This window comes from Camelus dromedarius, chromosome 10, assembly GCF_036321535.1.
Source record: "Camelus dromedarius isolate mCamDro1 chromosome 10, mCamDro1.pat, whole genome shotgun sequence".
Taxonomy (NCBI): domain Eukaryota; kingdom Metazoa; phylum Chordata; class Mammalia; order Artiodactyla; family Camelidae; genus Camelus; species Camelus dromedarius.
Window position 1 is genome coordinate 1,898,649 of NC_087445.1, and position 24,228 is coordinate 1,922,876.

The 24,228-nt window shown below is 40.4% G+C and overlaps 1 protein-coding gene and 1 long non-coding RNA gene across 9 annotated transcripts in view; one reads left to right on the plus strand and one right to left on the minus strand.

Annotated features, from left to right (window-relative positions):
• The window catches only part of ZNF510 (zinc finger protein 510), a 39,092-nt gene extending 31,454 nt beyond the window's left edge, over nucleotides 1–7,638 (plus strand). For both annotated transcript variants that reach the window (XM_064490093.1, XM_064490094.1), the window contains 3 exons: nucleotides 499–625; nucleotides 910–1,005; nucleotides 3,035–7,638. In XM_064490093.1, the coding sequence (XP_064346163.1) occupies nucleotides 499–625; nucleotides 910–1,005; nucleotides 3,035–4,734 (1,923 nt within the window). In that variant the 3' untranslated portion in view covers nucleotides 4,735–7,638. The remainder of the gene's footprint in view (nucleotides 1–498; nucleotides 626–909; nucleotides 1,006–3,034) is intronic.
• The window catches only part of LOC116151714 (uncharacterized), a 47,524-nt gene that overhangs the window by 16,822 nt on the left and 6,474 nt on the right, over nucleotides 1–24,228 (minus strand). The window contains exons 1-4 of one of the 7 annotated variants that reach the window (XR_010382556.1): nucleotides 20,215–20,314; nucleotides 18,484–18,709; nucleotides 6,021–6,101; nucleotides 2,396–2,512 (exon numbers count right to left, since the gene is read on the minus strand). This is a non-coding gene — a long non-coding RNA (uncharacterized LOC116151714). Of the gene's footprint in view, nucleotides 1–2,355; nucleotides 2,513–6,020; nucleotides 6,102–18,483; nucleotides 18,735–20,073; nucleotides 20,177–20,214; nucleotides 20,315–24,228 lie in introns of those variants that run through there. The other 6 variants (XR_010382557.1, XR_010382559.1, XR_010382555.1 and 3 more) reach the window with 6 other exon arrangements.

Consider the following 24,228-nt stretch of genomic DNA (forward strand, 5'->3'; position numbering starts at 1 on the left):
GATTTATGTTCAAGTTGGCAGATTCTTCTGCCTGTTTAGATATGCTCTTGATCCGTCTAGGGAATTTTTCTCTTCAATTACTGTACTTTAAAATAGTTGATGAAAAGTCTTGGTCTGGTAAGTCCAGTGTCTAAACTTCCTCAGAGACAGTTTTTACACTGTTTCATACGTAGTTTTTCCCCCCTGTATAGAAGCCATACTTTCTTACCTGTTTGCATGTCTCAAATTTTTGTTGAAAACTGGACATTTAAAATATAATGTGCACTTTGTAATCAGAATCTCCCCCCCGCAGCTGTTGTTACATATTTGTTTAGTGACTCTTTTGGCCTAATTCTGTAGAATCTGTATTCTTTGTCACGTGTGGCCACTGAAGTCTCTGCTCCTTTATATTCATTTGTTTTAAGCTCTTTACAGTAAGCATAAGAAGTGTTTTCATGTGTACTTTGTGTGTCATCTAATTCTGAACCCTTCAGACTGAACAGAGATGTGCTCTTGCAGGCATCAGTGTCTTTCAAGGACGTGACTGTGGAGCTCACCCAGGAGGAGTGGCAGCAAATGGGTCCTGTTCAGAAGACCCTGTACAGAGATGTGATGCTGGAGAACTACAACAACCTAGTCTCAGTGGGTGAGCTTATAAGCATGACTTACCCTCACAACTCCATGTAGAAGGCATTTCCTTTTTATGCATCAGTGCACATGAATACTTGAGGTGTTAATGTTGTTTTGCCTTTTCATTCAGGAGTGTAATGTAACTAAGCCCTGGTGAGAAATAGAAAGTGTCTGTGTTGTCAACTCCCAGTGATAAATTCGAATGAAGACCTTCAGGATACTGTTCCTGAAGTTTTTCCACTTTTGGAGACTGAAAATCTCATTATCTGGCCTAAGTACTCCCTTGTTGCCTGTTTGCAGTTAACTGCATTTTCAAACCAGAGGTGATCTTCAAGTTGGAGAAAGGAGAAGAGCCTTGGTTCTCAGAGGAAGAAGTCTCAAACCAGAGCCACAGAGGTGAGTTACTGAGCACTAACAGAATTTTGTAGGGTAGTCAGACTCCAAGAAGACAGTTTAGCAGTGAACACCTTTGCATTTCAAGACTTTTCTTACAAGTCTCAAAGGTGCAAGAAGCACCAGTCAAAACAAAGTGATTAATAAACTTAACTACATTAAAATTGAGTTTTGTTCCTAAAAGATATCTTTAAAAGGATGAAAAGACAGTGCACAGAATAGCATGATATGTGTACAGTACAAGTAACCTAGAAAGGATAAGCATCCTGAAAGTGTGAAAACTTCAGCAAGTCAGCACAGAAGAGCACAGCAGCCCAACTGAAATACAGGTGAAAGACTAAACAGGAACTTTCACACAGCCATGCAACCTTTCAAAATGTGTTCAACCTCGTTACGTTTCACAGTGTAAAATAAAGTATAAGGTGAGATAAGTGATACGTACGATATGAAATGAGAGTAACAGATCTGGCCACGGCAAGTCCCAGTGAGGATGTGAAGTATTAAAGACCCTTATTAACTGACTGAAAAGGTAAACTGATAAAACCTCTGTGCAGTCAGGAGGATGTTACCAAATACAGCTGAAGGTTTGCACACCTGTAACCAGGCAGTCATTTTCAGCTGTATCCCCTACAGAGAGGCATGATGGGATTCTCTAGAATGAGTAAAACAATGTTTATGACAATGTTGCTTATTTTTGCTAAAGGTTGGGTTCCTTAGCAACAGAATGAAGGAATAGTTACTTCTTAAGGGAGAATTACAGTTATATGAAGTCTTACACAGTAATTGCAGACAAAATATTAAGCAAAAATATAAATATGCATGTATGGTTACATTTATGTAAATGTCAGGAACAGGCGAAACTCAGTTCTAGTTTTAGGTGGTAAAACTACAAGGACAATCAGGGAGGTGATTACATGATTGTTAGGGGAGTGGTAAGCCCTTCAGGATGAGGAAGTTGTACCTGGGTGGGGATAACTGGGGATTTTTCCATTTATGTTCTCTTTCTTGATGTGGTTTCTAATTCCATGACTGGTCACTCTTTACTGTGAAATTGCACGTGTAAGTTTTATGCAAATATAAATTGTTTCATGCTTAACAGAGAGTTGAAGGATGAGCCAAAAGTAACAGGTAATATTCACAATTTATTTAAGCCATAAATGATAGGCATCTAGAATGCATAAAGAATTTGGATCTTTTTAAAGTATCATCTTTGCATTAAGGCCTTCCATGAAACTCCACTTAAAATTGCATCCCTCATATGAAACTGAAATGTAGGAATTTTGAATGAGGTGATCAGATTCACTTATCTTCAGTTTTCATAGATGGAATAAATCAAAGTAACCACAGCCAGAATTGAGCAGTGAATCTAGTTTAATTGCAAGAATCAACTTACTTTTCATGAGTTTTACACTTGTTTGTATTTCTGTGACTCACAGCTGCAAAATGGGTTAAATCCTCCACTATTAGTTCTTCATTTAATTAAGAGGAAGTTGCTGCTGTCAGTTGGATTCTGAAGGATTGAATGGAAATAAGGAATGATATCAAATTGAAGTATGAAGACTCTTGAGCATTTGACCAATATAGCCTAGATAATGTTGGACCTCTGTTGTAATTTACTTCCTCAAACCAAGCCACTCCCCTGTCGAGCCTAGCCCGTCAATGCCTGTTTTCTCCTAATTGTTGTTGTTACTCTGCTCAGGTTTGTAAGTCTTTGTTGTAGTCACTGGTTTTCCTGCTCCCTAAAATAATCACTCCCATAGAAGTCAAATTTCTCTCCCTTCTCCACCCAGGTAAGAAGATCCAGTTTATCACAATCCAAATACAAATATGTATTTACAACTATCAGCATTATTTTTTAAAGGAGAGTGAATATGTAAATTTTCTCTCTCACTCTCTCTCTCTCACACACACACACACCCTAGTTAATGTTGAGAAACAAAAAAATGACATGTAACATAGGCTGTATGTTGATAATCCCCACCCATACGAAATGTAAGATTCATACAATGTTTATACAATGTTTCTGTTTTAGATTACAGAGACAACAATGTAATCAGAAAGAACAAGAAAATCAAAGGCAAACACTTGCAACAAGTAACGTGTGGCAATAATAAACCATTGACTAGAGAGGAAGACGAAGTTTTGAGAATACCATTTAATCTGCACGTTGCTCCTGTTTCCTCCACAAAAATGGCCTGTAGATGTGACTCAAGGGGAGTTAGTCTGCAAAGTATTACTCAATTTATCATTAATAATAGGACATACTCAACAAAAGAGACAGATTGTTATAATATATGTGAAAATTTGCCTCTCAAAATTAAGTTTGAGAGAACTTATACTGGAGAGAAGTTTCATGAATATAATAAAAATGGAGAAACCCTCCATTATAAGGAAAATCTTTCTGAGCATCAAAAATGTCAAACACTGAAGCAAGCTTTTGAACTTAATGAGATTGAAAAAGCCTTCTATAATGAGGCTGCCTGCTTTAAACATAAGAATACTCCCACAGAGGAAGAATCCTGCAAAGATGATGAATTTAGGAAAAGCTGTGATAAAACAACTCCGTTTGACCCCAGAAGAAATGGGACTGGGGAGAAACACTGTCATCTTAGCCAGCGCGGGAGCTCCTGTGAGAAGCTGGCTGTCAAGGAATCCAGCAAACTTAACGTGCCTGTGAGGCATTGTGAATGCACTGCAAGTGGGAATAACTTCAGCAGGAGGCCACACCTCGCTCAGCCTCCGGGAGCCGTCCCAGAAGAGAACCCACCGGTGTGCAATGACAGGGCACAAACTGGGTCAGATAGGCCCTTTGAAAATCAGGAAAATAGGAGGTCCTACCAGACAACAGCCCACAAAGTGCGCCAGAGAACTCACTCTGAAGTAAAACCCTATCGGTGTCCTGAGTGTGGGAAATCCTTCTGTCAAAAAGGACACCTCATTCAACATCAGAGAACTCACACGGGAGAGAAACCGTTTGAGTGCAATGAATGTGGGAAAACCTTCTCCCAGAAGTCACACCTCCGTACACATCAGAGAATTCACACAGCAGAGAAGCCCTATAAATGTAATGACTGTGGGAAAACATTTGTCCAGAAGTCAACCCTCAGGGGACATCAGCGAATTCACACAGGAGAGAAACCCTATGAATGTTGCGAATGTGGGAAAACTTTTGTTCAAAAGTCAACCCTCAGAGATCATCAGAGAATTCACACAGGGGAGAAAGCCTTTCAATGTAATGAATGTGGGAAAATGTTTGGCCAGAAATCAAACCTCAGAATACATCAGAGGACTCATAGTGGTGAGAAAACTTATCAGTGTAAAGAATGTGAAAAATCCTTCTGGCGAAAAGACCATCTCAATCAACATCAGAAAACGCACACAGGAGAGAAGCCGTTTAAATGTAATGTATGTGCGAAAACTTTCGCCCGGACTTCAACCCTCAGAGTTCATCAGAGAATTCATACTGGAGAGAAACCATTTATATGTAACGAATGTGGGAAAAAATTTGTCCGGAAGGCAATCCTTAGTGATCATCAGAGAATTCATACAGGGGAGAAACCCTTTCAGTGTAATAAATGTGGGAAAACTTTTGGCCAGAAGTCAAACCTCAGAATACATCAGAGAACTCACAGTGGGGAAAATCTTTCTGAATGTAATGAATATGGAAAATTGCATAAGAAGTCAATCCTAAATGTATGCCAGAGAACTCAGGGAGCGGAAAAACCCTATTGATATAAGAACTATGGAAAATCCTTCTGACCAAAAGACCAACCCATCTGACAGAAAATTCACACAGGAGAGGAACATATTTATATGAGTATAGGAAGACTTTTACCCAATACAAAACCTGGAGAGTAGTATCAGAATTAACACAAACTTCTATTTCAAGGGACTACGGAAACCCTACCGGATGGAGTCATGCCCTGTTCGATCACTCACACCACATGTGCTGGTAATCTTCGCATTCGCAGGAATTACATTTTCCCTCTTGGCGCACAGCTAATCTAAATGTCCCGATCTCCCTTTGATCTAAGTGGGGTTTGGGCCTGCCTAGTGCACTGTGACTGCTCCTGTTGGGTGCCACACCCAGCTCTGACGAGTGCAAGGCCTCCCTGGTCCCAGCAGCATCTCAGCCAAACTTGAGGTAGTTGCAGCTGTCCCTCAGAGGGGCCGTGTATCCCGGACCTTGCTGCGTGGAGCAACGCTCCTGGCTCAGTAGGGCCCCCAGTTCATAGGAACCATAACTGGGCCTGATAGTCTGGCCAGCTGAAACCGCCTGGACATGGGACTGCTTGCCCTCGTGCCATTATGCAGGCCCCAAGACTGCATGATGATGCAGCTGCTCCAGTCACTGGGCAGAACACGAGGGTGTTCTCAGCTCTGGCCAGGATTCCCTTTGATGAAACTTGGTGCGTTGTCACTGGCTCTTGCCCTCTCACTGTGCCTAGTAGCTATTTGATGTGTCTGTTGTAAAATTATAGGCTTAAAAAAGAACCCCTGTGTGGTGCCGTGAACTGTGGGGGAAAAGTGACAGCTGCTGAGCACAGGGTGGACTCACATGGTAAAAGACTATTCTCTGGTAAGACTGACTGGAACCAAGCTGCTGATCAAGCCCCCACTACCCTGATAGCCAGCATTGCTACCTGGACCCACCATCGTGCTAATGGCAAAAATTCGCCACCTTACCCTGGATACAAAGTAAGAGTCTTTATATATATCCAGTGCCTCTTTTGATGTCATTTGATAAAAGAATGACAGTTTTTTTCTTCTGGATTAGTAGCCAGTGCTCCACATGCCATTTGATCAGTTCACCCTTTTCTACTGATTTTAAACATCTTCATATACTAACTTGTCATTTGTAAAGATACTGCATATGGCTACTTATGACCCATTTCCAGTGTTCTTTTGTATTAGTAACATTCTCCTATGAACAGGGATGGCACATACCTCATATGAGCCAAACTACTCTGTCTTTCTGGTCTGGCACTGAATCAAGGTTAGAAAAGGGGAATACTTACAAGGACTTTGGGGATGTAACATCACAGGCCAGTTACACTGTTAGCTCCAGAGCTGCCAGCAGCCTTGCCAAGGAGATTCACCTGTAATAAGATCATGTCCAGTTAATACTATATTCCCTGACAAGAGATGACTGCGTACTCCATTTTACAGCAGTTGGTAATATTACAAGGAAAGTCATTCTTTGATACAGTTTTTCTCAGTTTAAGATACTTAAGAGTCATCTTCATGCCTCGTTTAAAATGTTTTAGGATTATGATTGGATTTGCTATTAAGTTTGGGATCATCTACCCACCAGGATGGAACCAATTCACCCAAGTGGCCTGAATGGGAGGCCAGGTGACAAAAGTCCCACAGTGGCACTCAGGCTTCATCTGCTGCCCCCTTGCTGGGGACACCCACCACTCCACATAATACATTATTAACTGGAGGCTGTGGTCTGTGCTGGAGTCACAAATGCCCCGTTCTCCCTGCCTGGTTGACCTCCCTTCCAAGTGCTGAATTTTATTCCAGTAGATGGGTCCCTCGTCCGGGTACTGGCAGAGTCAGTTTTCTGTTTGCCTGCCTTCCAAGGATCTTCAAGCTAGGAAGAGAAGCCTCCAGGAGGGCAGGAATTTGTATCTGTCTCGTTCACAATGTGTCCCAAACATGAATAGTCCCTCTGCACATTGACCACTCAGAAATACTTGAAGGTAGAATTATCAAAGTAATATCTGAGCATTTTTTTCCTTTTGATGCCTCAAATTATATTTTGAGATAATTCATTTATTGTAAGTAGTTAAGGGAAGTTAGTTATTGCTGTAAGCTCCCACTCAGACTTGAATATTTTCTAAAATCACTAAAAGAAACATAACTTGTTCTTAATATTCAGGAGTATACAATACTGTTCTTCAGATATCTTGCAGCCAAGACAATTTATTTTCAATAAACTAGTATTCCTAGTTCAAAATTATGTCTACAAATCTGTTGGGTTTTATTAGCACTGGAGAGTACAGACTTTGGGGAGGGGCAGTGGCAGGTGGAGGGCTTTGCTTCCACACAAATACTTCTTAAGTACACATTCAAGCAAATGTGCAAAATGGTAATAATGATAAATTGGATTTTCAAGATCAACCAAATGGGAAAGCAAAGTGATTATTTCTTGGGATCATCTCTTTAATCCATTACACCAGTAGTTCCCCTCACTTTTACTTCCACATCAACCTTCTGACAATTACAAGAAGGATTTTATTTTCTCAGGTTCAAGAGTCTACCTCCTAGGAGACATGTCAGAGCCCCATGGAAGGACTGTGACACCTGTTCTGACCTGCCTCCATGTTTGTCTTTCCTTGCCGGGTGTATAGTGCCTTACCTCTCACATTCAAGGTCTCCCTAGAGGCCCAGCAGAAGTGCTGTATATATACTGCCCTTCTACCCAGGCAGCTGCACATAACAAGAGAGGAACACATCTTTTCTTGTTGAAGGCAGTATAGTCTTCAAGTGCCATTAACCTCTGTGGTCAACTGGCTAGCTTCGTGGTCTTCCAGTGTTTTAAGGAGCTGACTGTGAACTGACAGCAGTATAATTAGCTTAATTATCAGCTCACTGGCTTGATACCCAATGAATAAACTTAAGAAACTACCTGGTCTGACTTTGTGGCAATTCTACACGTGTGTGTGTGTGTGTGATCCCCAAAAGTACTGAAAAAGTTCAAACAAAAACTTGTATATGAATGTCATAGCAGCACTATTCACAGTAGCCAGAAGATGGAAACAACCCAAGGGTCCATCAGCAGATGAATGGATAAACAGAATGTGGTGTATCTGTAAAACATAATACTATCCAGCCATATAAAAGGAATGAAATACTGACACACAATACAACACAGATAAACCTGGACACATGCTAAACTAAAAGAAGCCAAACACTAAAGGTAGACTTCACAGAAAAAAACAAAACAAAATATATTTCCAAGGTATAACATGACATTGCATGGTAGAAGGCTCTACCCACCAGGAATACAGGAGTCCTGTGTGCATAAAACAACATCAACATACATGAAGCCAAAACTGAGAAACAAATTATGGTTGTTGAATTCAACATCCCTCCCAGCAATTGATAGGATCACTAAATAGGAAATCAGCAAGACTATGAAAGAACTGAACAGCACTTCAAGCAACTGAACATAATTAGCACTTTACAGAATGAACCACCCAGCAACAGAGGAATATACATTTCAAGAACAAATGAAACACTCAATAAAACAGACCATATACAATGAAAAATTGTAAAATTTCAAACATTGATATCTTCTGGCTATACTGAAATCAAACTAGAAATGAATAACAAAAAGATAAGAAAGTCTTAAAACGCTTGGAAATTAGACAACACATTTCTAAATATTCCATGGGGCAGAGGAAGTTGCAAAGGAAACGAAAACAATTTGAACTGAATGAAAAGGAAAAAACTTGTTAAAACTGCATTAGAGCTAAAATAATGCTGAGTGAGAAATTCATACTGCCAAAACTTACATTAGAAAAGAAGGGTCTCAAGTTGATAGTCTAAGCTCTCATCTCAAGAAACAAAAACAGCAGAGTGAAATAAATCCAAAGCAAGCAGAAGCAAAGAAATAGTTTAAAAGCAAGAGTCAATCATGTTGAGAACAGAAAATCTAACAAACCAGAACTTCATCCTTTGAAAAGAGAAATAAAATTGATAAAACTACTGTGACTGGAAAAAAAAAAAACAAAAACAGGATACAAATTACCAAATTCAGGACTGAAAATGATGATATCACTATACAAATATTAAAAGGATATTCAGGGGACACTACAAAAAACTATGTGCATCAATTTGACACTTTGTGTGAAACTGACCAGTAGTGAGATTAATATCTCAAAGCCACAAATTACCAAAACTCACTCAAGATAAAACAGATAATCTAAATTTTTCTGTAACTATTAAACAAATAGAATTCAAAGTAAAAAAGCCTTCCAGAAAAGCAATATTCAGGCCCAGATGACTGTAATCAAGAATTCTTCCACATTTAAAGAATTAGTACCAGTTCTACCCAAACTCTTTGAGAACAGGAGAGAATACTTTACAACGCACTTTAGGAGGCCAGTATTACTTACACTAAAACATGACAAAGTTTAAAAAGGAAAAAAGAGAACTAAAGTTATCTCTCTCATAAATTTATATTTTAAAATCCATAAAAATTTATTAATCAAATCTAGCAATACATACAAACAAAAATCACAACAAAGTAGAATTTATTCCAGAAATGCCAGACTCATTCAACATGTGAAAACAAATTAATCCACCATATTAAACTAAAAAGAAAAATGACATCTTATCAATGCAGAAAAAGCATTTGACAAAATGCAATTCCATTTAATGTTTAAAAAAACACAGCAAATCAGGAATAGAGGAGAATGTCACCAACTTGACAAAGATCATCTATTGAAAACACAGCTAACGTACTTAATAACAAAAGACTGAATGTCTTCCTCTTAAAACTAGGACCAAAGCAAAGATGTCCATTTTCATCATTCTTATTCAACATAGTACTGGAAGTCTAGCCAGCACAATAAGTCCAAAAAAAATGACATATAGGTTGTAAAAGAAAAATATAAAGTTTTACCTATTTACATATGACATTAATTGTCTATATATGTACAAAATCCCAAGGAACCCAGAAAAAAAAAAAGCCTAAAACTAAAAACTTCCTAGAATTAATGAAGTAATTCAAGGTTGCAGGTTACAAGATCAACACAAAAATAAATTACATATCTATTTCCTATACACACACACACACACGTGTCTAAACCTAAAACCCCAATGCAAAATTTCCAAATGGATCAACAGGTTTCAATATAAAATATAAAACTAAAAAACTTTAGAAAAAATGGGAAATATTTTCCCCAAACTTAGTCATGGCAACATACTCATGATAAATAGAAGATAAATATAGAGTAGAAAATTGATACATTGGACATCAAAATAAAACATTTACTCTGTGAAAGACAATAGCAAGAAGATGAAAATACAAGCTACAGACAAAATGATTTGCAAACTATATGTCAGAGGACTTTGCATCGCAACTATATAAAGCATTTTTAAAATAGTAACAAAACAACCCAGTTAAAAAATGGACACAAGGCATGAAAAGAATCTCTAGCAGTGAGAATACACTGATGCCTACTGCATGATTTTTAATTTTCTGTATACAATGATGTTTTGACATCTTAAAAAACCCTTTCTGGCTGAGAAAAGACTGCTCTTCCTGGGACAGGCCAGTTCTTAAACAGCAAATGATTCAGCTGGGAGCATGCCTTTGATGATGCAAATTATCCAGAGTTAAACCTTATCTAGCCACACACCCCCGTAGGCAGTATTCTTTACCCTTAATAATCACAGAGCCAGGAGCCAGGCAACTTGGAATCACCCCTATAAAGACCACCAGATTATTCAAAGTAGCAATGCTAAACTCCTCACTCTGCCCCTCTGGCCGAGGCTTTCCCCTTTCTCCCATCTTCTGCTGCCTTACCAAGCCTGGCATTCCTCCCATGGCCCTTGTGGTGTGCTGTGCCTCTCACTTTTATGGGAACTGTGGGAAATATTAAACTTTTTTTTCAATGGCATTGACTTCTTCGTGTCATCAGTCACCTCCATAAGTTAAGACCCACACACAGAACAGAATGGCACATAAATGCAAAGATACTAAAGGCATCACTTGAAAATAGGGAACAGCAAATTGAAACCACAATGAGGTACCTATTAAAATGGCTAAACTTTAACCCCAGTGTTCATAGCAGCACTATTTACAATAACCAAGACATGGAAACAATCTGAATGTCCATCCACAGATGACTGGATAAAGAAGTTGTGGTCTGTATAAACAATGGACTACTACTCAGCCATAAGAAAGAATAAAATAATGCCATTTGCAGCAACATGGATGGACCTGGAGATCATCATTCTAAGTGAAGCCAGCCAAAAAGAGAAAAATACAATATGATATCACTTATACATGGACTCTAAAAAAAAAAAACAAAAAAACCACAAGTGAACTTATTTACAAAACAGAAAAAGACTCATGACATAGAAAAGAAACACGGTTACCAGGGGGAAAAGGGGTGGGAAGGGATAAATTGGGAGTTCGAGATTTTCAGATACTAAGTACTATATATAAAATACATAAACAAGTTTCTACTGTATAGCATAGGGAATTATATTCAATATCTTGTAGTACCTATAATGGAAAAGGACAAATACAGGTATGTATACATATGACTGAAACATTATGCTGTACACCAGAAATGGACACATTGTAAACCGACTATACTTCAATTTACAAATGGTAAAAAACAAAACAAAACAAAACAAAAAACCTAAAGTTTAAAATACTTACAATAACATGTGCAAACAAGGATACAGAACAAGTAGATTTCTCACATATTGTTGATGGCAATGAAAAATGGGAAAGGCACTCTGGAAATAGTTTTGCAGCTTCTTACAAAATTAAACATACACTTACCGTACAACCAAGAGAATTCTCACTCCTGGGCATTCATCATAGAAAAATGAAAAATTCATGTTCACGCAAAAACCTGCACACATTGTTCCTATCAGATGTGTTATAATTAAAACTGGAAACGCAGATGTCCTTCAGTGGGTGAATGTATAAACAAACTATAGTACATCCACATTATGTCTTGTAGAATATTATGCAGCAGTAAAAAGGGTGAACTGTTAATTATATACAACTTTAATGAACCCCAAGGGAATTATGCTGAAAGAGGCCTGTCTAGAAAGTTATATGCTATATGATTCTATTTATATGAAATGACAAAATTATAGAAATGGATACCTGATGGAAGATACCTTGTATTTTGATTGTGGTGCTGGTTACGTGAATTTAAGCATGTGCTAAAACTGACAGGCAAAACTGACAAGGCTTTAGCTAAGACTCACCAAGAAAAAGAGGGCTCAAAATCAGAAATAAATGAGACGTTATAAATGACACCACAAAAACTCAAAGCATAATACGAGATTACTATAAACAATTATAACTGTGTGGTGATGGATGTTAACTAGATTTATTACAGTGATTTCACAATATATATGTATATCGAATCATGTACACATGAAATTAATGATATGTCAACTATATCTCAGTAAAAGATGATTTTAAAATAAATGGGAGAAGTTGCATAATGTAATAACTGTTGAAATAAAAAGTTTATAGACTGTTAGAATTGTGCCAATGTACCTTTCCTGGTTTTCATATTGTACTACAATTAGGTAACATCAGGCAAGCTGTGTGAAAGGTATGAGGACCTCTCTGTGCTAGCTTTGCAACTGCCTGGGAATCTACAATTATTTCAAAATAAAACACTAAAAAAAAAAAAGCTAACTGATCCTATCAGTGGGACTTGTTATTATTCATAAATGGATCTTGCAAACAATTCAGATTTATCCCAATAATTCATGGATAAAAACCCTAAGGCCCTGCATGCGTTTTTACTGGGAGAGAAACAAGGGGAGGGGTGGGCAGAAATGTTGGAAAGGAATCCACTTTGGGCGGTTCTCTCAGTGGTCCTCTCTTCCTTTTGGTTTATATAATATAAACTTTGCCGCGTATGTCAAAGCAGCAAACTTCAGAATCTCTGAGCCAAGCAACAGGATGGAATTTCATACCCTTTTATTTAATTCATTATCTGATTTAATTTTAACTGATCAAAATGAGTCTCGGTGGGGCTTTTCACAGACTCCCAAAAGGCACTGACAGGGGCCTCCCAGCACCTCCAGCCCGGGTGCCGCCCCCAGTTCCTGCCTCTCCTCCTGCCTCATGATTGATGCGCTCCCTGTGCCCTGCCTGCGGTCTGTCTTTAGGGCTGGCACGCACCTCCCTGTGTCCACTCCTCATCGCCCCGCTGTGCGGGGACCCAGCCCGCGGCGCCACCACGTGGGGACGTCCTGCCCAGCCCCGCCCTGCCAGTCCCCCCCGGCGCAGGTGCAGTTACTGCCCCCGGGTCTCCAGCCACCTCCCAGGGCGGGGTCGGCCAACGCTACTCAGCCTAAGGACAATGACGCTGCATTATTTGTTTTCCCTAAAAGAAGAAAAGTGTCACATACGGACACCCACGACACCCACGATGACACAGCCCGCCACTGGGGATGGTTCTGGAGAGGTGGCTGTCACTGCAGGTGATCGAGTGGGAGCCAACGTCCCCCGGGCCACTTCCTTCCTGGGGCCAGGGGGGAGTGACAGGACTACTACCCACAGGATGGACAAGGGGGACCTGCCCACACCTCCTAACTTTGGGAGACAAACATGAGAGGACCATTGGCCCAAAGTCCTTGCCCCTGTCTCTACTCCAAGGTGCCTAGGTCCTTCCTCAGTCCCAGATGCTACCCGTGTGAGCAACAGCCTAAAACCCCAGAACACTTAACACGGAGAGCTCCGTGGGAGGTACCTGGGGAAAGAGATGTCTTGGGTGTGATAGACTGGAATAATCCAGCCACATTTTCTGAGCCAACACCAAGCACCTGAAATTCCCCATTTCCTTTTCAGCTGGTGCCTGTTCTAAATCCCAAAAACACTGCAAGCATTTTCTAGGATTATCCATTGCCCCTTCTTTTCCATTGCAGCATTTAAAAATCCTAGATTAAATGATATTGAATGATATTTAAAAATCCTAAATTAAATGATATTCCAATCAGAATTTTAAAACATTTAAGGGGCCTTAAAATTGTATTTTAAGGAAAACTTAAAACTGGGGGGGGGGGTGGCAGTGAATAAAGGCCTTGGTCAATAATGCAATTTATTACAAAGGCAGCTTAAACGTTATCATGATCAGAACAAGTTCAAAAATGGTTTGGTACAGGGAAAAAGGTATTCAGAAACCTAGTAAAAGGACACAGGGGTCAGTTCTAATGATCGTCCCCTGGCCTTATCTCAGATGGTTTGAGCATAAAAACAAAGCAAAACAAAACATAACACACTAGCTAAGGATTACCTGCTGACTGAAGAAGAAATCAGAGCCTAAACGGACACAAATGAAAAACTCTGGAGCGAAACCTCTCCTGTACCATAAGCACAGGAGGAATAACGGAACAAATTAAAAGGTTTTCCAAATATGATCATTCATTTGGGCAAAGATCAGAAGTAAATGCTAAAATTAGTGGGTAAAATCTAGACGGTTAAGAGGACATACGTATAACCTGAATGTATCTACTCACATGGTATTAATATTATAGGCTTAAATGACGACTTTTAGGGGGAAGAAACATGAAAGATTCAGTTTAATTTAATTAGTTGATTTAATTTAATTCAAATTAATTCAATTTAATATCACCATTAATGGGGCTGGTTAACAGCAAGTGCCTGCTGGTACGATGTACTCCGCACTTCTTTTATATATTGCTACAGAAGGTACACAGCCTAAATATAACCTAAGGACACATCAGACAGATCCCGCCACCTACATGACCAGTAATAGAGTTGTGGTTAACAGCTAATGACCATTCAGGATCCTGTCAGGGGTTCGTCCCACGTGGCTTTCCTGACACATACCACCTTGGCACGTTTCACCGAGGTCATATTCAAGCTCGTGTTAGCCGAGGGATGTCAGGGATACGTCAGCAAGACCAAACCTGTAAGCCTGGCAGAGAACAAGCTTTTTCCTTCCCCACCAAAGTCAAACTGTCAGAGGGAACTGCCTGCACAGTGATTCCAGAACCCTGACTCCTTCCACGTGGTACCCTTCTGACCTCAGTGCAGCGACAAGGGACGGCAGAGACTATACAGGGTGACGTTCTCTCATGGGGTTTGTTTTACCACCAACACCCACATTCCGCTACCTAGAAGCTGGTGACATCACCTCATTCAAATGAAAGCTTGGGAAATCTAGACGGGTAGTGGGCCCAGGGACAGAAGGAAGTGGCTACTGGTGACCGTGCAGTATTTGGAATGGGGATCTCTTTTTAGTTACATTTATCAATTGTATATATTGTGGATTGACTTGTGGACGGACTTCCCAAACCCATTACCTTCGTAAGATTTCTGTCATCTGGTTGCTACCCTAATGAGGTCTCCACGGCTCTGTGCATTTTCTTCTCTGCTGAGAATGGTGGCTTCTGGCTGAAGCTATCACATATTTACTGCATTCTAGACGTTCTTCATTGTGTGAGTACTTTGCTCAATGAGATCTGATCTTTGAGCGAAAGCTTTCACATTTTCACATTGCTTTCTCAGTGTCTCTCCACAGTGGAAGTTTACTGGGGGGGCTACGGTCATAAAGATTATTTCCTATATTCTCTATCTTCACAGTATTTCCTTACCCAGAGAATTCTCCGATGTCCAACCAGGACCAAATTTATCCTTAGTGGCTGGAAGACTATTCCCATTTCAAGGGCTTTCATTCCACAGGAAGTTCTTGCTATAGACTGAAAGCTTGTGTCCTCCCCAAATTCATGCATTGAATCCCTAACGTGCTGGTATTTTGCAGGTAGAGGCCTTTGGGAGGTGAACAGGTCAGGGGGGCAGAGCCTCATGAATGGAATCAGTGTCATTTTTCAAAAAAAAAAGAAAAAAAAGGCCCCAAAGAGCTCCCTTCCCCTTCCTCCACGTGAGGACAAGGCAAGGAGACAGCCATCCAGGAACCAGCACGTGGAGCCCCACAAGACACTGAACCTGCCGGCACCCTGACCCTGCACTTCCCAGTTCCACAGCGCTGAAAAATAATCACCTGTTACTGAAGCCACCCAGTCTTACAGTATTTTTGTCGTAGCAGCCTGAACAGACTTCGACAGTTCTCCAAGTTTAACGAGGAACCTCCGTGCTCATTAGCTAGCAGGTTGTAGCCCCTTCTCTAAGCTCTGCAATCTTTCTTAGCCCTGACTCATGGCTGAAAGGTCCCCTACGTTCATCATCATATTTCCTCCTGTGGGCTCTCTGATGTTCTCAAAGGCATGATTTCTGGCTGAAAGTGTTCCAAGATGTGTGACACTTACACAGCTGTTCATGTAAGCTACCTGATGTAATGCAAGACTCGGTATCTAGATGAAAGTTTTTCCGTGTTCATTACATTCACGTTTCATTCCCTGTGACATTGAGGTTCGACTTCTGCTGGAAATCTTCCCTACCTTTATCAAATTTAGAGTTTCTCCCTTGTGTGATAAAAACAGATCAGAATATGCCACCCCCAAAATCTATATATAGTGTTTGCATATAACCTGCATACATCCTCCCATCTGTAGATTAATTATAATATCTAATACAACGTAAATACTATGTAAATAATTGCTGGCCTGAGCCAAATTCAAGTTTTGCTTCTCAGAATTTTTTGGAATGTTTTTCCCCCAAAACATTTTCAATCTGCAGTTGGTTGAATCCATGGTTGCAGAATCCGCGGAGAGGGCCTACTGTAATCACAAAACTTACAGAAACATGAGAGGAAATCTCTGTGACCTCGGTTTAGGAAAAGTTTAAAATATGACTCAAAAAAGCATAACTAATTAAAGAGATTAAAATTTTTTAAAATCTGGACTGGAGGTGCCAAGATGGCAGAGTAGAGAGACTCATGGCTCGCACTCTCCCAAAAATACACCAAGAATTACATCTGTGAACCCGCTGAATCATGCAGAGCAGCTGCTGAACTCTGGCAAAGTGTCTCACTTTGAAATACAGCAGGATTCTCATAAAATCCGACAAACAACAAGTTCCTACTGTATAGCACGGGGAATTATATTCAGTATCTTGTAGTAACTTACAGTGAAAAAGAATATGAAAACGAATATATGTGTGTTCATGCCTGACTGAAGCATTGTGCTGTACACCAGAAATTGACACAACATTGTAAACTGACTATACATCAATAAAAATATATATAAATACCAAAAAAGAAATTGAAAATCTGATCGACTAAATACTTCTGCTCTTTGAAAGACACATGGTGAGAGAAAAACACAGAAGTGACCTATGATCACTTATTAAACTGATTTGATACTCAAAATCTTCACACAAAAATCCCCCACAGATAACATGCAATTTTTCTAACACAGATTAAATTCTTTCAGGGGGTAATTAGGTTTATTTATTTTTATATATATATATATATTTTTTTTTAATGGAGGCAGTGGGGATTGAACCCAGGACCTCACGCATGCTAAGCACGCACTCTACCACTGAGCTCTTTATATCCTCCCCACCTCATATACATTACTAGTGAAAAAACATTAAGCAAAGGAAAAGGGAGCAGAAATGTGTCCCATTCTTTTTATGAAGCAAATATGACCAAACACCAAAATTCTACAGGAACACAGGAAAAGGAAATTATAGGCTCACCTAACTTGCGATACAGAAATAAGAAAGTACAAGCAGAAAGATCCCAGCCAACAAACACACAAAGCAACTCATCAGGAAGCAGGGGCTATACAGGAAATCAACAACAAATTAACATGAGAAAATTCATTATCGTACTCACAATATTTAAAGGGTAAAGGAAATAAGCTATGTCTTTATTTCCATCAATACAGAAAAAGTACTCAATATAATTCAAAGCATCATGACTACACTGAAATCTAAGCAAACTGGCAACTGGAGGGAACACGCTTATCAACAAAGGTTACCCAAGAGCCAACAGCAAACAACAGAAATAATGTTGAAGATGAGTGTATTTTCCTTCAGGACTGACTTTATTTCTATTTCTCCTTTTCTATTTGATGTATGGCCCCTTATAAACCTCACAAATCCACTACAATGCAAAATGGGGAAAGAATAAACAGCTCAGCTGAGATGTGTTCATTCTGCTGCTCTCAGGGCAGTGCAGGGAACCGTGAAGGTTCCGCTGGGAGGTCAGGGAAGGACCAGGCAGAGGGAGCACCCCTCATCCACATAGGACTCAGAAATGGTCATGTGAGGACCTCGTGGCACAACGGTAGCGCATCTGACTCCAGAAGTGGTCATGGGGACTAACACTTACAGCTTTTCATTCACTAAATATAACCTTCCCTACGTTTAAACAATAATTTACTTGTTTTTCTGAATTAATCATTAATCACAGAAACAACACAAGACAGGTGGGGAGGGTAGAGCTCAGTGGCAGAGTGTGTGCTTAGCATGCACGAGGTCCGGGGTTCAATCCAGAGTACTTCCGTCAAACAACTAAATAAACCTAATTCCCCCCAACAAAGATAAATAAATAAAATATTTTTTAAAAGAAACAACACAAGAGAAAATTAGTTACGTTAAAGTGTATGAAGGATACGGCATTTATCTTTCATTAAAATCAACACAGCAAAATACTCAGGCTGCATCACTTAACTGTTTTCCTATTAACACTGCTTACCCCTCAAGGGAGAAAAGCCACAGAAATTTCCGTAAAATATGAAGCGCTTTAGGGCAAGAACTTTTCTTGCACTTAAACTGAGTTAAGTTTCTCAAAGGGTCCTTTTCATAAGAGGCTTTTGGTGACTCACCTGTGAGAAAGTGAACGGCACTGTGTTTTCCTCCTGATTGTCACAAATTGGGTGTCCCTTGACAAGTCACCGAACCAGTCAGGTCCAATTTCTTGAAAGCTTTCAAGAGTCAGAAGTAGATAACCACGGAAACCCTCTGTGAGCCATCATTCTGAGATTCCCTGAGGTCAGGAGAAGTCAATACTGCCACCTGTGGTGATGGGCACAGGTGAGAGCGGCATACTATCTGTAAAGAGGGAAGAATGAAGGGACTGGGGGTGAGGGGAGCGGTTTAGCAATAGTGGAAACAAAATTTCCGCCCTCTGGCTGGTTATCCGTTACCCTCAGACCTCATCCTTACTAAGATCTCCCCACAGCGGCCTTTCCTGGGCAACATACCCCTGGGTCACCGCAGCTCATCTCCCTCTTCTCAAAACTGGCCAAATCCTCCAGTCACATAGTGTGGTGACCTCTGGAGGTGCCAACATCTTGGCCCAGAGTTCAAGAACTGCTTCTGACGGTGCAGATTTAGGCCCTGCTCCTTTTACCCCAGAACCTCTTTTGCTGCGGCTCTGAAGCTCTGATGAGGAGAGTAAGAACTGTGAGGTTCTCTTCCAGGTAAAATTCCTATTCCTAGAAGCCTCCATCACAAGTGCTGTTCCAAAATAATTTCTCTAAAATAGAAACTGTTTTTAATTTGTTCTAGAATATAAATTTGTTTCCCAAGACTTAGGACCTGAGTCGGGGAAACAAATTCACTATAGGGTCAAACTATGACTCTCCTGGAATTCACTGTCATTTCACACTTAAAACACACACCTTCTGCCAGTGCAGAAAAGGCTAGGGTACTCTGCCCAAGAATTCTAATGACACACCAAAAATTCCAGAGTACATTTGAAAATGGTGACAGACAACTCAAACTCACTTCCAACTTTATCCTTGGGTACTCAGGGACAGGTAAGTGCTGGGAAGGCTGTAATGCTGGTTTTAGGCAGGTGCGATATTTAGACAGAGCCTGAGATTTAAAGCACACCTGCTCTTAAATCGGAGCTGGCTCACCACTAACTTGTCATTTGAGCACATGGCTCCACCTGCTTGAATCTTGGTTGTTTTTCGTTTGTTTTTAATGCGGATGGTTACATGAGGTTACACGCGATCATAAAGTGGCCCTGAGGTTACATAAGCCACCCAAGGCCCAGAACAAAGTGGCTTCTGCATAAAACAGCAGTTGTCACTCAGCTGGCCATATGCTTTCAGGCGATAACTGATCTAACTCTCAGAACAATGCCATTATTTTCAGCTGAGAAACCGGAGTCTTCCCCGGGTTCCTTCTGTCGCCCCCACCTACAGGTGACACAGCTGGGATTTGTCCGGGTCTCTCTGGCTCCAGAAGGCAAGTTCCCGCCGCACAAAGCCCTCCCGCGCTTTCTAGCACGCTAACGGCGGACATTATAAACGCGTTTTCCCCGCCCGCCCCGGGCAAGGGCCTTTCTCCCGCAGGGCTGCAGGCGGGTCTGGGTGCACGGGCCGCACGGAGCCCCTGCTCCTGGCGCGGCTCAGCCCCACCTTCGCTCGGGGAGCCCAAAGGGCCGGGGTCCCCCGCACACTCACAGGTCTAGGCAGGTTCACGCACTCACGAGACCCGCCGGGAGGGCTCTCCGGAGTCCCCGTTCCCTCCTCCCCGAGCACAAGCCCACACGTCCCTGCTGGTCCCCAGGCCGCCCAGATCCCCCTCTACCCCCGTGCTCTCACTGGAGGTGCGACCCACCACGGGCACCACGCGGAACACGAGGCCCAGCCGAGGGACCCCAAGCAGCCGGGCAGAAGGAGCGAGCCGACTGGCGACACTGGGGCTGCGCGTGCGCAGAAGGAGCCCACGGGAGGCTCCCAGGGGGCTGCGCAGCGAGCCAGGGCCACAAAAACTACATTTCCCATAAAACTCCGGGGCTGATCCTAGCTGGGACTTGGCAGCGTTTTTCACTTTTTCAGACGGTTTAGAGATGTTGGCCGTGGACTTCTCTCCTTTCTGGATTGTCTCAGAATCCCCAAAAGTTGGGAGTTAAACTTGGCATTTACCGCCAAATACAATGCGAGGTCCTCCATCAAATCCGGGTTAAATAAAAAACAGCTGCCAAAGATATTAGACAGTTGGGGAAACTTGAATATGCACTGGTTTACTTTTTTTTAAGGACGAATAAAAACATTTTATCTGTGTGTGAATGAAAAATATTGCAAACCATATCAGTAAACAAAGAATGCTGAGCCATCAAGTTATCAGCGGCTGCCGCCACCCCCTTACAGTGAGGACAGGCCTGCAGCCCAGCCTCTGCAGCCCCTCACAGTGGTGAACTCTGAGGGGACTCAGAATAAGAAAGGACAGGATCCTGGCCCTAGATAGCTAGATGCTTGTCAAAGGAATGAATGCAACGAGCCCAAATATTTGCTCCTTTCCATACATAGAAAAGAGCTAAATTCTTTAACTTGAGATGTCTGGTTTTCTTCAGTTAACAAGTAATCTTTCAATGTGCCAACTACCTGGTCTTTGCTGTAAAACTCCTATATATCCTGGCTCCTCCCCTGCCTCTTCTGACCAGTCCCTCAGAGCGATCTGAGACGGTGTCATGCCGAGGCCCAAAGGGGTTCGAGTCCTCAGAAATGTCTGCCCAATAAAACGTAACTCTCAACTTTTAGTCTGTGCAGCTACTTCAGTCGACATGTGTACTCAGAATCACACACAAGTTACCTTTACAGTTCAATTTACTATATAGAAATCATTTAGGTTTTATATTTTCAGTTAAATTCTAAACTGAGATTACATTATTTTTTAAAAAGATTGTTACATTAATTCAGTACTTTTTTAGCATACCAAATGGAAATATGCAAGTTCAAACTTCAAATTGATAGCAATCTTCAAATACAATAAAGACATTTTTTAAAGTTACTGTATCATTCATGTCGTACTTGCAACTCTGAGCTGTTATATACAGAGTAACTCTCCTATAAATTCGGCAAAATTGACATGCTATGAAGCTCAAAGTTGTACAGTCAAGCCAAGGACTCAAAGTTGTATCATCTTTTAAAAGATTTGGCATTTCTGGATCAAAAAGCACCATGTAAAAGGTTGGGAACAATTCCTCCTCCTCATTATAGTTAAAAAAAGTTGCATGGTAACTTGGAATTGTGCATAAAACTCCACATTATACCTTGAAAAACTCCAAGGGTAATTTGATGACAATGGATTGGAGTTTTTATTTTTTTTTTATTAATGGAACCCATAAAATTCAAATGGGAACTTGTCAAATCAAAAATATTATGTGCTTACTGCATTAGGAGATTGAAATTTATTAGAGACTCATGATCAGTTTCTTTCTACCTTGAAAGCAAGGTGTCAAAAACCAGCTATTAATGCACTGGGTTACTCTTAAAACTAATAGTGAAACTAATAGTGAAATCACAATAGGGAAAACAGAGATTTTATACAGGCACCACAGTGAAGTATTTAGGATTAAAATTATGTCTTTGTAAATTTATTTAATAAATTTTCAGGAAAAGCAATTAGAGTAAATAGGGCAAAATGTTAAGTTTTTACATTGAGGAAACGAGGATAGATAAATGCATGTTTCACCATTTTTCTGAGTTGTTAAAAATTTTGCAGGACAAAGTGAAAAGGGGTGGGGGAGGGAGATAAGGGTACTACCCCATCTGCGTAGCTTTAAAATTCAAACCAGCATCTCCATTAAACGAATAAACGTACTTACCTGCCCTTCTTAAAAAAATTTAAATGCAATTGATATTTATATGTTGATACTGTACTCTGCAACTTTGGTAAGATCTTTTATTAGCTCTAATCATTTTTTTGTGTGTGGATTCCTTAGGACTTTCTATATATAGGATCAAGTTATCAGTGAATATAATTTTACTTCCTCCTTTCCAATGTGAATGCCCTTTATGTCTTTTTCTTATCCAATTACACTGGCTAGAATTTCCAGTACAATGTTGAACAGCAGTAGCAAAATCAGGCATCCTTGTCTTGCTCTTGATCTTAAGGGGAAAATCTTCCAGCCTTTGAGTGTGATGTTACTGACAGGTTTTCTACAAATGTCTTTATCATGTTGACGAAGTTGCCTTTTATTCCTAGTTTGCTGATTTTTTTTTTTTTATCATGAAAGGGTGTTGAATTTTGTCAAATACTGTGTCAATTGAGCTGATTATGTGGTTTTTTTTTTCTTTGTTCTAATAATGTGGTATATATTACGTTGATTGATTTTCTTTTGTTGAGCCACCCTTCAGTTCTTGGGATAAATTCCACTTGGTTATAGTGTATAAAATCCTCTGAGTATGCTGTACAATTTAGCTTGTTAGTATTTTGTTGAGGATTTTTGCATCTATATTCATAAGGATATTGGCCTGTAATTTTCTTTTCATGAAGTGTCTTTGGTTTTGGTATCAAGGTAAGGCTGGCTTCATAGAATGAATTAGGAAGCACACCATCCTCTTCTATTTTTTGGAAGAGTCTGTGAAGGGTTCACATTAATTATTTAAATGTTTGGTGGAATGCTCCAGGGATGTCAACTGCTCCTGGACTTTTTTGGGAGATTTTTGATTACTGATTCAATCTCTTTACTTGTTATAGTTCTGTTCAGATTTTTCTATTTCTTTGTATGTTTCTAGAAATGTGTCCATTTCATCTAGGTTATCCTATTTGTTAGTGTACATTGTTTACAGTAGTCTCTTAGAATCCCTTTTATATCTGTAAGCTTGGAAGTAATGTCCCCACATTCATTCTGATATTAGTTATTTGCATCTTCTCTCACTTTTTTCTTAGTCTAGCCAAAGTTTGCCAGTTTGATCTTTTTGAAGGATCAACTTTTGATTTCATTAATTCTGTCTTATTTTTTATTCTCTATTTCATCTATCTCCACTCTAACGTCTATTATTCCCTTTCTTCTTCCAGCTTTGGGTTTAGTTTTCTCTTCTTTGTCTAGTTCCTTAAAATGTAACATTAAGTTATTGATTTGTAATCTACAGCTACTGTAACTTACAGCTGTAAGTTTTCTGCTGAGCAATGCTTTCACTACTTCCCATCAGTTTCAGTATGCTGTGTTTTGTGTTCTTTCATCTCAAAATACTTTCCAATATTTCTTTGATGTCTCCTTTGACCCACAAAATTGTTTAAAAGTTTGCTATTGCATTCCTCTAATTCAGTTTTCAGGGTCCTTAGATGGCTGGCTGTATACATTCCCTCGAGAAGTTACACTTGCTTCCAGCGGGAGATGCAAGGCAGAGTGTGCTTATCCTTTGGAACTGGAAGCTTTTTTTCTCTTTAGGAAAGTGAAAGAATCTAGAATTTTTTTCTGTATTCAGTGGAGGACTGCAATTATATGAGCCCAAACCCAAGGAGCGGGAAGGAACCCGGGATGCTGAGGAACATCATGAAATAGAAAACCCTGGTCCCGGAGAAAAGATAATAGTTAACTGGGGGAAGGTGATGACCCTTTCTTGGAGACAAAGGACCAGACTTGAACTCTGAGGATGAAGCAGGTGGATACCAGGAAGAAACAGGCAAGGGAATTGCATGTTCAAAGTCATGGAAGGATGAGCTAAAGTGACTGTGTGAAGTCGTCATGATAGATACAGAATCCATGGAGAGGGACCCACCACTAGTCCATCATTCCCTTAGGGGTGGCACCGCCACAGTGAGTCTTTCAGAGGACAGAGCTCATACGTTAAGGTCCAGAACACAAGGAAACTCAGCCATAAATCTGA